Source organism: Erinaceus europaeus, chromosome 1 (assembly GCF_950295315.1).
Source record: "Erinaceus europaeus chromosome 1, mEriEur2.1, whole genome shotgun sequence".
Lineage (NCBI taxonomy): Eukaryota > Metazoa > Chordata > Mammalia > Eulipotyphla > Erinaceidae > Erinaceus > Erinaceus europaeus.
The window spans coordinates 47,687,047-47,702,158 of record NC_080162.1 but is presented as its reverse complement, the minus strand read 5'-3'; the positions used below and the strand labels follow the sequence as shown (position 1 = coordinate 47,702,158).

Below are 15,112 nucleotides of genomic sequence, written 5' to 3'. Positions count from 1 at the left end.
AGCCACTCATCTGTTGTTGGACACCTGGGTTGCTTCCAGGTTTTGGCTATTACAAATTGTGCTGCCAAGAACATACATGTATACAGATCTTTTTGGATGGATATGTTGGGTTCCTTAGGATATATCCCCAGGAGAGGAATTGCAGGGTCATAGGGTAGGTCCATTTCTAGCCTTCTGAGAGTTCTCCAGACTGTTCTCCACAGAGGTTAGACCAATTGACATTCCCACCAGCAGTGCAGGAGGGTTCCTTTGACCCCACACCCTCTCCAGCATTTGCTACTGTTACCTTTTCTGATGTATGACATTCTCACAGGAGTGAAGTGTATCTTATTGTTGTCTTTATTTGCATTTCTCTGACAATCAGAGACTTGGAGCCTTTTTTCATGTGTTTCTCAGCCTTTTGGATCTCTTCTGTGGTGAATATTCTGTCCATGTCCTCCCCCCATTTTTGGATGGGGTTATTTGTTGTCTTGTTGTTGAGTCTGGCAAGCTCTTTATATATGTTGGTTATTAAACTCTTGTCTGATGTATGGCATGTAAAGATCTTCTCCCATTCTGTGAGGGGTCTCTTGGTTTGGGTAGTGGTTTCTTTTGCTATGAAGGAGCTTTTAAATTTGATGTAGTCCCATAGGTTTATACATGCCTTAGTCTTCTTTGTAATTGGGTTTCATTGAAGATGTCTTTAAAATGTATGCGGAAAAGAGTTCTGCCAATATTTTCTTCTAAGTATCTGATAGTTTCTGGTCTAATATCCAAGTCCTTGATCCACTTGGAATTTACTTTTGGATTTGGTGAAATACAGTGGTTCAGTTTCATTCTTATGCATATTTCAACCCATTGTTCCCAACACCATTTGTTGAAGAGACTCATCTTTCCCTACTTAATAGTCTGGGCACCTTTGTCAAAGATTAGATGTCCATAGGTGTGAGGGGAACGTTTCCATTTCATAAATTTAAAATTTTTAAAATAGAAGAAGACACCATGCAGAGACAGCATGTGGCTGTTAGCTAGATCCCTATGAAAATAAGATTGCCTCAAACCCAAAATCATATGAGCTCCCATTTAAAAGATGTGAACTGAGGTAGAGCACGCACATTCCCATGCTCAAGGACCCAGGCTAAATCCCTGCCTCTAGGGGTGAGACTCCACAGTGCTGCAGGAATCTTTCTCTTCTCTTCCTCTCACCTCTCTCTGTCACTATAAGAAAAGAAAATGGTCACCAGGAGCAGTTGAGTCAGTGTGTGGGCACTAAGCCCCAGCAATAAATCTGGTAGCAAAATAATAAGTATAAAAATAAATAAATAAAAGGCAGGGGGCCAGGCAGTAGTACAGCAGGTTAAGCAAGTGCGCATGACACAAAGTGCGAGGACCAACGTTAAGGATCTCGGTTCGAGCCCCCCGCTTCCCACCTGTAGGGGGGTTGCTTCACAAGCAGTGAAGCAGGTCTGCAGGTGTCTATCTTTCTCTCCCCCTCTCTGTCTTCCCATTCTCTCTTGATTTCTCTCTGTCCTATCCAACAACAATGACAGCAATAACAACAATAATAGCAACAATGATAAACAACAAGGGCAACAAAAGAGAAAAATAGCCACCAGGAGCAGTGGATTCATAGTACAGGCAATGAGCCCCAGCAATAACCCTGGAGGAATAAATAAATAAATAAATAAATAAGCTATCATCTAGGCCCTGGTCAAGGCCCGTAACAGACAGTGGCCCCTCATGAAGTGGAGGAGTGGTGTGTTTCTGCTCTACAAATAAGGACACTGGGGTTCAAAACAAAATACTGCTCAGGACCAAGGGACGACAGAAGACGGCTACAATTTACCTCTTTCTGTCCACTCAGGACAAAGCTGGGAAAGATGTACCTGACACAGCTTGTCACCTGTGTTGTTTTCTGTTTTCAGACTGAATAAAGAGTTCAGAACTTAAAACATTTACAATTTAAACTTTTCACATTATAGACCAGATTTTTTTTTTCATTCAGTCACTAAGTTCTGATAATTTATTTGAACATTTCAGTTGTTTCAGTTCTGTTGTTTTGCTCTTTAAAGGACGGATAATTCACTAAAATTTGTCTATGAAAGCACTGGATATTTAATTTTATTTTTGAGCAGTACACAGTCCATTGTGCTTTCTTCCTTAAAAAGTATAATTAAGGGGGCCAGGCAGGCAGTGGTGCACCTGTGAAATGCACACATTACGAATGTGCAGGGACCCAGGGTCAAACCGCTGGTCCCCACCTTCAGGGGAAAGCTTCTCAAATGGTGAAGCAGGGCTACAGGTGCCTATCTCTCTCCCTCTCTGTCTCCCATTCCCTTTCAATTTCTCTCTGTCTCTATCTAATAATAAATAAATTTAATTATTTTTATTTTCTCTTTCTCCCTCTCCCTCTCTCTTTTTCTCTCTTTTGCCAGAGCACTGTTCAGCTGTTGTTTATGACGGTGGTGCAGGGAATTGAACCTGGGACTTTAGAGCCTCAGGCATGAGAGTCTCTTGCCATAACCTTTATGCTATCTACCTCCACCCCCTAAATTTAAATATTTTAAAAGTATAATTAAAATATCTCCAGGTGGGGTAGGGGAGATAGCAGAATGGTTATGCAAAGAGACTTTCATGCTGAGGCTCTAAAGTTGCAAGTTCAGTCCCCTGCACCAGCATAAGCCAGACTGAGCAGTACTATGGAAAAAAGGGAGGGAGGGAGGGAAGAAAAAAAGGAAAGAGAGAGGGAGGAAATTTTCATTCTGTGTTGTGATTGTAAAGCCTAGGAAGACACTTTGTTCTCCGTTTGGGGTCCTTTTCTGTTGTGGAGAAAATAGGACCTGCTTCACAAGGCGTCCTGGGAAGATCAGATGACATGCGCACAGAGCATAGGCCTGCCACCATGGAGGGCTCAGTCGGCTCCTACTGCCGTGATATTTCTAAAATGTGAGCATCAGGCTGAATAAAGCCTCGCATATATGCACGCACCTGGTGCTCTGGAGTCTAGACAGGGCACCTGACTTACTGCTCAGTCCTGCAGTGCAGTGGGAACCAAGGGGAGCTTTGCCTTGCCTGGTTTTTCCCTCAGAAGATGTGTCCCCGCTCTCCGGTGGGCTCTGTGATGTGCGTGTCTGGCTGTAATGGTGGGCTTTCCCCTCCCTCTCTCCCTCCGCTCACTGCCCCAGGCCTGCGGGGTGCCATCCCCTATGCCCTCAGTCTGCACCTGGACCTAGAGCCCATGGAGAAGCGGCAGCTCATTGGCACCACCACCATCGTCATCGTGCTCTTCACCATCCTGCTGCTGGGCGGCAGCACCATGCCCCTCATCCGCCTCATGGACATTGAGGATGCCAAGGCACGTCGCAGGAACAAGAAGGACGTCAACCTCAGCAAGACGGAAAAGATGGTTAGTGCTCATGGGCCAGGGCAAGGGCAGGGGGCCAGCCCCTGCCCACTGCCGGACATGGGGACGTGAGACTTGCTTCAAGGGTACCCAGTACTTGAGTCCTGAAGTGTGGCTTTGCAGTTAGGTGTCTGCCAGCTTCATGGCCTGGTGAAGCCACAGGGACTGTGGGGTAGGAGCCTCCCCAGCAGCACTCCTCCCCTGCCACCTGCCCACCCCACCAGGTCCCGACATCATTCTCTTGACCTTTATTGAAAGCCTCCTGTTGCGGTTTATGCGGCAAGGGAGGTGCCCTGCCCCAGGGGGAGGCCAGAGCATGATTGGACCTAGAGGTACTCAGGCTCCAGCTGAAGTGAAGCTAAGGCCCCTGTGTCCCTGTGTCCCTGTGTCCCTCTGCACCTCTGCCTCCTCTCAGCCACTCTCCTGCCCCCACCCCCAGCAGCTGCCCTGACCAGGGCTCTCCCCTTCCAGGTCATCTGTGATCATGCCTTCTTGGTCCGTGTGCTGATCTCTCTCTCTCTCTCTCTCTCTCTCTCTCTCTGATGGGAGTAGAGGCCTTCCTGCACCTCTCCTCATGCATTTCTGGAAATGCATCTTATTCTAGTTTCCTTACTTGAGGCCATCAATGACTTTTATAATAAAAATAAATGAATAAGTATTAATTTGTTTTAATGAAAAAGGCCAGAGTATTGCTCAGCTCTGGCCCATGGTGGTGCCAGGAACTGAACCTGCAACCTCTGACTCTCAGACATGAGACTGTTGTGCTGTGGAGCTGCACTGTCACCCCCAGGCCCTATAAGTACTTAGTCAGTACTTTAGTCAGCCATGGAGGATACAGAAACTCCCGATGAGGGGGGGGGAGGACAGGGCTACTCTAACTGGTAAGTTAGGTCTGGCTGCCAGTCTGTACTGGGGCTCAGGGCCAGGCTGTGCTGCTGGAGGAAGCCCTCAGATGACTAGGTTGGGCTCTGGCTCCCCTCCCCTTCACCCCACTCACCACCTTTCTTGTCTTTTCTACACAAAAGCTCTAGTAGGCTTTTCAGACCTGAACATGGGCATTGGGATCAGAATTGGGGAAGGGCTCCAAGTCTTCCAGAAAGAATTTGCCTTGCTAACAAATCACTAGCTGTGCGCATCCTAGGTCCACACTTGGTGAAGCAGAGTTCTAGCAGAATCAGGGTGTTTGCTCAAAGAAAGAGGAGTTCTTGCTTAGGGAATGTTCTCTGAGATGCAAGCACTATGCTTCGCTGCCCTTGGACAACCTCAGACTCTCGGATGACATATAGGAAACCAGAGCTCTGCTTGTTCCCATTTTGCAGATGAGGGCACTGAGGCATACAGCTGACCACAGACACCACAGTCTGACTCTTCACCACCACTGCTGGGAGCTTGGAAAGAATGCAAATTCTTGGGCCCCTCCCCAGACACCTCCTGAATCAGAATTCTGTGAGCCTAGTAGAACCATCATTTTTAAAATGCATAAGCCCTTCTGGTGATTTTGACACAGACCAGGGTTTAGGAACCACTCAAGTTTTCATATCCTCAGTACCAAAATAGCTGCTTGTCCCCCTCCCCCACCTCCTACACTTGTAGCAACCAGTGACTCTGGCTTCAGAGAAGCCAAATGTCTCATCTGTTCCAGTCCTGAAATCCAGTTTGCCTTTGCTCATCCCTGTAGAAGGTGGGGTTAAAGTGTACCTGAGGCTCCCCCACCCAACCTGCCCACCCACCACGTGTGGTCTTCCTCTCCTTCCCATGCATTGACTTGGCCTGCAAGTGGACACTTATCTAGTGCAACCACAGGTCAGAACTTCCGATTTCGTCACATTGGGGCTTGGGGGGGGGGGTCCCTAATCGCCATTGTGATGTTACTGATTTTGGAGCTCCCAGGGGGCTGTTTGCTGCCCCTACACACCCTGTACAGACTCAAAAGTCAGTTAAGGTTGGGGATACTGGTGGCCAAGGGCAAGGAGCTGCTTGGTAGGCTGGGTGGTGTGGGGGCTTCCAGAGGTATGAACCTGAGAAGTCCGCTCTTGGCTGACCTCTTCTGCAGGGCAACACCGTCGAGTCAGAGCACCTATCAGAGCTCACGGAGGAGGAGTATGAGGCACACTACATCCGACGGCAAGACCTCAAAGGCTTTGTGTGGCTGGACGCTAAGTACCTGAACCCCTTTTTCACACGACGATTGACTCAGGAGGTAGGCCAGGGCTCCCTTCCCGTCTTCCTTCGTGCCCTGCAGTGGAGTGAGCAGGGAATGCTCAGGGAATGTGTTTGGCCGCTGCCTCCCACTTGACTTAGTCTCCTTCCCTAGTGTGGGTTGAATATGCCTGTGGAACTCTACATCTGCTGTTTTTCCTTTGCTGCCGTATTTAGTGCCGGTTTAATAATAGACTTGTTAACACAGCTTGGTTTTCCTGGATGATAGACTGGGGAACGTTGATGATCAGCTACTGAATCTGAGCTGGTGAATTTCAGACACACCAGGGCCTCGGGCAGTGGTCCCAGCTGCCAGGATTTATTCCCCTGATCCAGGCACCACCGGCCTCTAGCCTGTAATGAATGGTAGTCTCACAGAGGCCAGCTTGGGCAGCTGTGCTGAAACCATCATCCCACCCTGTGCAGGCCCTTAGGATGCTACCAGCCTTGGTTTCTGAGCCTCATTTCCCCTCCCTCAGCAGTTACAGGCACTGCACCCAGCACCTTCCATGACTGCTTCCTTTCATTCTCCCAACAGCCACCCTGTTGATAACACTGTTATCTCACTAGACAGCTGGGGCTGCTAAGGTCCAGAGAAGTGAAGTAACCTTCCCAAAGTCACACAGCCAGCCTGTGGCAAAAGTAGGAGCAGACCCCAACATGTCTAGTTCCAAAGGCCAGAATTTTTTTAAAAAAAACATCACACCATCTTGCTTCCTACTCTGCCCCGCATCTGAGCAACACCTGCTATCTCCACCCCCACAGAGAAAAGTCCCAGCTGGAGGTATTCAGTTAACATTTCGAAATTTTCTGTAGCCCTGCACCCTGCCTCCTGTCTGCCCCACACCCCCACAGGGTACAAAGCCCCTGCCCCTCGTGCCATCAGCACTGGCCCCAACCCACTGACAAGGACCTGGTTGTATCTCCTGCCTCAGGACCTCCACCACGGGCGCATCCAGATGAAAACCCTCACCAATAAGTGGTATGAGGAGGTACGCCAGGGCCCCTCCGGCTCTGAGGATGATGAGCAGGAGCTGCTGTGATGGAGCCCGCGCCGTGGCCTCTGGGCTCAGGATGGACACCCAGCAAGGGCCTCCAGAGGCACTTGCGTTTGGCTGCCTCTTCAAGGGAGAAGAAAGCAGAGTGAAGGAAAAGACCGAAGTCTTCTTTACCCAGGACTTTCCAGGACTTTGGTGCCAGCTGGCGTCTTCTGCAACATGGCTTCTCCCTGCTGCTCACTGAGCCAGACTGCTGTCAGTGATGCCTCCCTGCCTGCAGACTGGAGAGCCCACCAAGTCCAGGTAAACATTTCCCTCTGCTGCCAGGCTGAGTCATCATCTGTCATGCTGAGTTGGCTGAGAGGGTCTGCATAGAACCTGCCATGAGTGCTGGTTTGCACTTCAGCCACTGCCCCCATCACCTTCCCAGGAGCCTGTGGAGCTGGGCCCCTTCCCTGCTGAAATAGGCATCTGGGTGAACAGCAGGAGGCACCAGCCACCAAGAGACTCTTTACCTCCTCCTCATCCTAAGTAGCAGAAAGTCTGGCCTAAACAGCAGGTCCAGAAATTTTGTAAGTTAAGTGAGGTTGCTTGCACTCCCTGAAAAGGAACCACAAAGCAACCTTTTTCTACTTTACGTCTAGTTGGCACCTCACAGACTGTCTCCCTGGTAGCAGCAGCTCCTGCCCTTCTCTGGGAACACTGTGAATGTTTACACTGGGCTGAGCACAGGGGCACAGGCCCTGCTCTAAGAGCTATCTTGGAAGCTGCCTCCCTGGGCTGCTGGAGTGGGTGGGTGAGCCCATTCTGTGTGCTGAGAGTGCCCTCTAGAGGGAAAATCTAGAAGTACAGGGGGTTGGGCCCCCACCCCTTCTGGTTTTGAATTCAGTTTCAGTCCATGCACTTTTACAAGAGCCTGCTGTCACCTCCCTCACCATGACTCCCCCACTCAGTGGTACTTTTGTTTGTCCAGAGGCCCTTCTCCTGGGTCCTGAGTGTTCTGTCCACCTGTTACCCTTCACTGCTAATTAGTATTTCCTCTTTCCTTTTCCTAGTTCTCTGTTGCCTTACTCCCATTCAGCCTCCATGCCAGGTCCCGGCTTAAAGCCAGAGCTGCAGCACCACATTTTCCTTCTCACTCTTACCCAGGATTCCAGTGGCCTAGACATGATGTATGGAGGCGGAGAATCTTGCCCAGCATCCCTGAACAGCTACTGCTACCTCAGGACCTGTTCAGAATTTTTCTCTCTGTCCCTCTCCCTCTATACATATAAATACACACACACGGGAATAAAGTGACTAGATTTCAAGTCTGCTTCTCATCTGCCCTTTAACAAGCCTCTGACCTGCTTGCCTTTACCTATCTGGAGCTGTGGGCAATTCCCACATGTCACTCGGGGTTCTGACTGGAACTTTGGGGCCCAGCACCCTCTGGGTTGGTCTAGCTCACCATGCATGTCTTGGCTTTCTGGAGGGTCATATTGGGCCCATGTGCACCAGCATGGACCCAAGACTGGTAGCAAGTCTGTTCCCACTTCTGCTTCAGACAGTGGCTCTGGATGTCAGGAAGACATGATCCCATGCAGGCCCGGCCCTAAGCCCCTCCCCTGTATGTAACTGTGCGGCTAATGAGCCTGCAAGCACATGGTTTCCTTTTCAGTGCATGAAGTAAATTTGTATTTGATAGGAAAAAATGATTTTTTTATTATTTATTTTTATTAGAGACAGAGAGAAATTGAAGGGAAGGGGAGATAGAGATGGAGAGAGACAGAGAGACACGTGCAGCCCTGCTTCACCACTCATGAAGCTTTCCCCCTGCAGGTGGGGACCTGGGGGCTTGAACCCAGGTCCTTGCGCACTATAGTGTGTGCACTTAACCAGGTGTGCCAGCTCCTGGCCCAATTTTTTTTTTTTTTTTTTTTTTTACCAGAGCACTGCTCAGCTCTTGCTTATGGTGGTGTGGGGGGATTGAACTTGGGACTTTGGAACCTAAAGCATGAGAGTCTCTTTGCATAACCATTATGCTATCTACCCTCTGCCCCATTTTTCTTTTTTGTAATTTCCTGCCTTAGCTCCTTAGCTGGAGCCAAACAAGATTTTACTCCACCTGATACCCTAACTGGATGAGTAATGCTTTGCATAACTCCTAGTTCTGTTATTTCCTATTTACTTTTAGTGGGAATCAGAAAAGGTCAAAGAAGGAGGAGACTTTTATTTATACCTAGGGTTGGGGAGAGTTTTGAGGTCACATTGTTTACTCATACCCTGACTCATAAGTAGTTTACTTTCTCCCCTGGAATTCAAGGTCTGCTCTCAAATGTGTAAGCTGTGTTACCAACTCAGTAGCTGGCCAGGATGATCCTTCCTCTCTCTGTCTCTCATACAGGGGGTGTGGGTGTCAGTGAATTCAGATTAAACAGTGAGAATGTTCTCAGCTGAGACTGCCTGAAACCTTTAAGCTAACTAACACCTGAAAATGATGCTGTAGTACCGAAGCCTGTGGGGACTCCCCCCTCCACCCCCTGCCCCTTGGCATGGCTGTGGGAGGGCAGGGCAGGTACTGGAGAGCAGCCTGGATCTCCTGAGAGTCTCTTCTCCCCTCTGCTGGCCCATTGAGGGTTTAGCAGTCTGGGCCAGCATTCCCATGAGGATTGGGATAACCCTGATCCTAAGTGCTCTGTTTGACTACATGACTACAGAGACAGAGACGGGGGTGGGGGGGTGTTTGAAATGTCTTTGCCCAAGAATAAAAAAAACACTACTGCCTGTCTTTAGCATCCCTAACAATTCTATTATTGGGGGCAATAAATACCTAGTCTCCTAGGCTACTGAAATAGCCAGCATAACTACAGCTCCCCACATACTGCCTTTTAGGTGTGGGCCTTGGGACTGGACTGCTGTGTGCGTTAGAGAGTGGTGCCAGCTATGAATCTGTGAGTGCCAGCACAGCAGCCATGCCGTCTCCATGCCATACCCAAGGCCTACCCGCAGCCCTTCCATAGCAGGTCCGGTGGTCTTTTTTTTTAATGACTTACTGGAATAATTACATACTTTCTGCCACAATGTGACTGACTATAGGACCCCTGGGAACAACTGCTGCCTGAGGGAAGAAGCTGGCTTTTCCCAATTCCCCAGAGGACATGTTTGACCTGAGCCAGACAGAAGGTGGCTGGCTCAGCACCATCATCTGGTGCTCAGACAGACTCAGACAGACCAGCCACACTTCACAGTGCTCAGGCCCTAGCTGACATGAGGCCAAGGGGCAGGGCCTACTGCAGGATGTTGGCCTCCCCTGAGTATTTTAGTCAGCACAGGGAGGCCCTGATTTGTCTGTGCATTTCTTTCTGTATGTGCAATGAAATGCTGACAGATCAGTGAGTAGAAAGCTTTTTTTTTTTTTTGCAGGATTATCACTGAGTCTCCATGCTTTGCATGACTCCACCACTCCCAGTGGCCTTTTTTTTGTTTGTTTATTTGTTTGTTTTCATCTTCTTTCTTCCCCCCCCCCAGTGGCCTTTTTATAAATAAATAAATAAATATTGATATGGAGAAAGATACAGAGAAAGAAAGACACCATAGCACTGCTCCATCACTTGTAGAACTTGCCTGCTGCAGGTCTGCAGGTGTTCCTATGTGGTGGCCAGAGGCTCAGACCCAGGTACTCGTGCACGGTAATATGTGTGAGCTACTGGGTGAGCCACCTTGCTCCAGGCCTAAATCCTTCTCTCCTTAAAACCTGTGTCAGGTTTGACATCAGCAAGACTTGACCTCATAGGTCTCAGGCCCTTGTTACCACAGGGAACTCCATGCTTGACGAAGTCCTCAGGGTAGCCACAGTCAGGAACCCACTTCTGCTTTGGTGCAGGGGGGCTACAGGACAAGGTGATGGTCAGCTTCTCCGCAGCTAAGTCATGGCCAACAAAGCTGCACGTATGGTTTGGGTGGATGTGATCTTAGAACTTTGATTCAGGTGTGAGAAAAAGCTCCCAACAGCAATGGCCTGCCATCAGTTAGAACTTTAAGTGTGGGCTGGGGGATAACATAATCTTTTTTGCAAAAAGACCCTAGGCTCTGAGTTCCTGGGTTCAATCCCCAGCACCACCATAAGCCAGAGTTGAGCAGTGCTCTGATAATAAAAATTAAAAATACAAATAAAAAGCTTTAAATGTGCAAAGACGATTAACCACCTTCTGATTCTATCCTCATTTCCTCCTGAATGCTGACATGTGTTTCTTCTACTGGCTGGTGGGAAAAAACCCTATCTGAATGTTTCTAATAGAGCAACCAGACTCACTAAGCCAGTGTTCTACCAGGAGCTCAGCCTCCAAAGCCACAGGCAGTATCTCTTCATAAAAACACCACAGAGCAAAGGCTTAACGAGAAGTCACCACATTCTCGTAAGCTCCTGTTTCTCACACAAAATTAGATATTCCACTGTGTCTGTTGTCACTGACCGTGTGACAAAAGGAAAGCTTTCCAGTTTCAGCTAGAAACTATCCCATGCCATTTTTTAAATATTTTATATATTTGTTATTGTATAAAGACAGAGAGAAACTGAGAAAGGAGGGGAAGGTAGAGAGGGGGAGAGGGGGAGAAAGAAAGAGACCTGCAGCACAGCTTCACAGTTTGTGAAGCTTTCCCTCTGCATGTGGGTACCAAGGGCTTGAACCTGCATCCTTGTGCACTGTAATGTGTGCTCCTAACCAGCTGTGCCACCACCTGGCCCCTCCCATGCCATTTTCTCACCCTTACCCACCTCAGTAAGCATAAACCTGGGGAGGAGTGGAGAGGACGTTGTCCTTCTCACCTGTAAGTTAGTCTCTGCTGTCCTGCACTAGCTGACCTAACAGCAGAATGACAGGCTGGGAGTGAGGTTTTAATGGCATAGCTGTGGGTCTCTGGGCCCTGAGGATTGGATGAGGACATGTGAATTGGTTAAAAAAAAAAAAAAAAAAAAAAAAGTCATTCATCGGCTATATGGAACTTGTCAGCCACCTAGAAGAGCCAGTATTTTCCTGGAACTCACACCTCCCCAGAACTCAGCCCTGCTCCATGCAATCAGATCACCTGGGCCAGAAGGCATCTTACTTGCTGACTGAGTTTTGTGGATTTACCAAAGGCTTTAATGTTTTCCTTCAAAAACAGTTTCTACAAAGCTTGATTTCTTCTCAAGGTTAATCAGAATCTTGTATTCTTTTGAATAATTTTTGTAAAGATGAAGGATTTTTTTTTAAGTAGTGCTTGCTTTTTTGTGTTTGTTTTCTTAAAGATAATTGTGAAGGTCATAATTCTTGTGTCCTCCCCCGTATGTTGTGAGAGGCCTTGTCAGGTCTTGGTTCCTGAGAAATGGTTGGTTCTCCTCCCTGGAAGCAGTGGTGAGAGATGAGAGACTCTAGCTGCTGTGCTGGGGCCCCACTTCACTCTGCTGCAGTCTAAATTCAGAAATGGATGGAAACATAACCAGCACTGGACACTTATGTAGAAATAAAAATGAATGCTGCTGACTCAGACCCTCTCCTCTCTCTGTTTGCATTCAAGAGCTTTCCAAGTGTATGGTCACACATTCCTCAGTTGAGCTCCTTGCCACCATCTCCCTCAATCCCCAGGCCAACAGCAGAGAGCAATGGAGAGGAGTATGGGTGTGTTGAGACCTGACTCCTATCTCTGCCCCTTAATGAGAGTGCAGGGGGCCAAGGAATGGGCTCAGCGCAGGGCCAGCCTCCAGCCTACTTTTCCTCTAAGGTGCCAGGGACCCATCTTTCCTTCAGCTGGCTGGGAGCTGATCTCTTCGTACCTGGGACTACTGGACTGTGCTAGGCCTTTGCTTGGCTATGGAACCAGGTTACCCCATTCTGGCCTCCAAGGCTCTGAGCTGTACAGCAGCGGTACACAGTCTGCGGTGGAAAGCTGTGGTCTTAAATGCAGGAGGTCTTAAGCATCATTTATGTCTACCCCTTCACATGTCCACAGGCCTCCAAAGCTGCTTTTGAGAACAGGGGCAGAGACACTTGTCAGGTAAAAAGAAATCAAGCAAGAGAATCCAGCCTGAGGTGCTGGGGAGCGGTGCACCTTGTTAAGCACACACATTACAGTGCACAAGGACCCAGGCTTGAGCCCCTGGTCCCCACCTGCAGGTATCTCTTTGTCTCTCTCCCTCTCTAACTCCTCCTCCTCTCTCAATGTCTATCTCTAAACAATAATAAATGTGTTTTTTTTTTAAGATTTTTTTAAAAATTATTTAAAAGAGGCAGAGACAGAGAATATCCAGCCTGACCTCAGGCTCCAGCTTTTGGGCAGGGAAGCAAAGACAGGATCTCTTGCAACCCTCCAATTCATCTCTGCCCTTCCCTGGCCCTCCCTGTATCAAGATACACACCCAAATGCCTGCTGGTATCAGTCAGAGAAGCAGCTGAGGAATCAAGGGTGAGGGTGAGGTACACGTTGCCCCCATCAGCACCTTTCCCCACCTTTGAAGATGGCCTGGATTCAGAGTCATTGTTCTACCATAAGAAACTATGGAAGTCGGGCGGTAGCGCAGGGGAGTCGCTTCACAGGCCGGCTGTGAAGCAGGTCTGCAGGTGTCTATCTTTCTCTCCCCCTCTCTGTCTTCCCCTCCTCTCTCCATTTCTCTCTGTCCTATCCAACAACAACAGTAATAACTACAACAATAAAACAAAGGCAACAAAAGGGAATAAATAAATAAATATTAAAAAAAAAAAACGCAAAGCGCAAGGACCGACATAGGAATCCCGGCTCCCCACCTGCAGGGAAGTCGCTTCACAAACAGTGAAGCAGGTCTGCAGGTGTCTATCTTTCTCCCCCCTCTCTGTCTTCCCCTCCTCTCTCCTTTTCTCTCTGTCCTATTCAACAACGATGACATCAACAACAATAACTACAACAACAAAACAACAAGGGCAACAAAAGGGAAAATAAATAATAAAAAATTTTTAAAAAAGAAAGTATCACTTTGTTTTTAAAAAGAAAAAGAAGAAGAGGGGGTCAGCAGCAAGTTAAGCGCACGTGACGCAAAGTACAAGGACCAGCGTAAGGATCCCGGTTCGAGCCCCCGGCTCCCCACCTGCAGGGGAGTCGCTTCACAGACAGTGAAGCAGGTCCGCAGGTGTCTATCTTTCTTCCCCCTCTCTGTCTTCCCCTCCTCTCTCCATTTCTCTCTGTCCTATCCAACAACGATGACATTAACAACAACAGTAATAACTACAAGGCTACAACAACAAGGGCCGCAAAAGGGGAAAAAAATGGCCTCCAGGAGCAGTGGGTTCATGGTGTAGGCACTGAGCCCCAGCAATAACCCTGGAGGCAAAAAAAAAAAAAAAGAAGAAAGAAAGAAACCATGTGTGGGCTGGCAAGGTGGCTCAAGTATAAGGCCCCGGGTTCAATCCCTGGCCCTGCCTTAAAAAAAAAAAAAAACTGCAAGTTTGATGATAGCTGGCACCAAATGATGAGAACTGTGGCAAATATAAAGCAGAATCTAAATGTAGAAATGTAGCCTTGTGAGAACACAAATCCTATAAATCAACATTTCCTTAACAGCGTGATACTGGAATTGACAAAGAAAAAAAAAAAGAATCTTCCCAGGCCCACTGGCTGCAGAGGGAGATGGGAAATGAAGTTGTGCTGGGCAGGGGCAGAGCTTCAACTCAGTATTGGTGAAGGGAGGAGGATGGGTTCCTGCCACTGAGCAAACTGGGTATTTCTTCATCTACATTCCAACAGTCTTTAACCCTTGAAAAATCCTCGGGGTAGATAGATGAGAGCAAACAAGAGAATAAGTCTTTTCCTTAGAGACCAGAAAGCTTTGGGGACAGGCCACACACAAATTAGAAGCCCTTAATCCTCTGGACAACTAAGGGGAGATGAAGCTGGCCTGGAGGGCACACCCCCTGGCCTCTGGGAGGCATGTCACCTATCCCCACAAGATGCTTTGGCCCTTTCCTCCACTTGGAGAAGAAACATTTGTTTGGGAACAAATGAGGCAACAAGGGCAATGGAGAGTCAGCCAGACTCTAAGGGTGCCGTCCACAGGGCTTCTCTTCATGAATATGTGGATATATGACCTGCGGGAGGTCCGGCACGGCTCAGTTAAGTTCCTGCCCAGGAGGGGAGTCTGGAAACTTTAGCGGCAGCCTGGTTCTGAGGCCAGAAGGGACTGGAAGCCTACATTCACAGAGGCAGCTCTTGGCTGGGCTGATATCCCACAGCAAATCTGTAAAAAAAAAAAAAAAAGTCTTTTGCCTACGAAAAAAAAAAAGATGAGGGAAGAGACCTGGGGAAATAGTATAACGGTTGGTTTTGCAAAAGACTTTCATGTGTGAGGCTCCGAGATCCCAGGTTCAGTTCCTAGCACCATCAGAGCTTAACAGTACTTTGGTCACTCTCTATTTCTTTTTTCTTTTTTTTTTTCCCTCCAGGGTTATTGCTGGGCTCGGTGCCTGCACCATGAATCCACCGCTCCTGGAGGCCATTTTTCCCCACGTTGCGGTTATTATTGCCATCGTTGACGTTGCTTTGTTGT

At 48.3% G+C, this 15,112-nt stretch overlaps 1 protein-coding gene across 6 annotated transcripts in view; it reads left to right on the top strand.

The window, feature by feature from the left end:
• The window catches only part of SLC9A8 (solute carrier family 9 member A8), a 104,375-nt gene that overhangs the window by 75,620 nt on the left and 13,643 nt on the right, over positions 1 to 15,112 (top strand). For 3 of the 6 annotated variants that reach the window (XM_007533186.3, XM_060185573.1, XM_060185563.1), the window contains 3 exons: positions 3,165 to 3,385; positions 5,436 to 5,582; positions 6,517 to 12,087. In XM_007533186.3, coding sequence (XP_007533248.1) covers positions 3,165 to 3,385; positions 5,436 to 5,582; positions 6,517 to 6,624 — 476 coding nt within the window. In that variant the 3' untranslated portion in view covers positions 6,625 to 12,087. Of the gene's footprint in view, positions 1 to 3,164; positions 3,386 to 3,509; positions 5,031 to 5,060; positions 5,186 to 5,435; positions 5,583 to 6,516; positions 12,088 to 15,112 lie in introns of those variants that run through there. The other 3 variants (XR_009548296.1, XR_009548297.1, XM_060185552.1) reach the window with 3 other exon arrangements.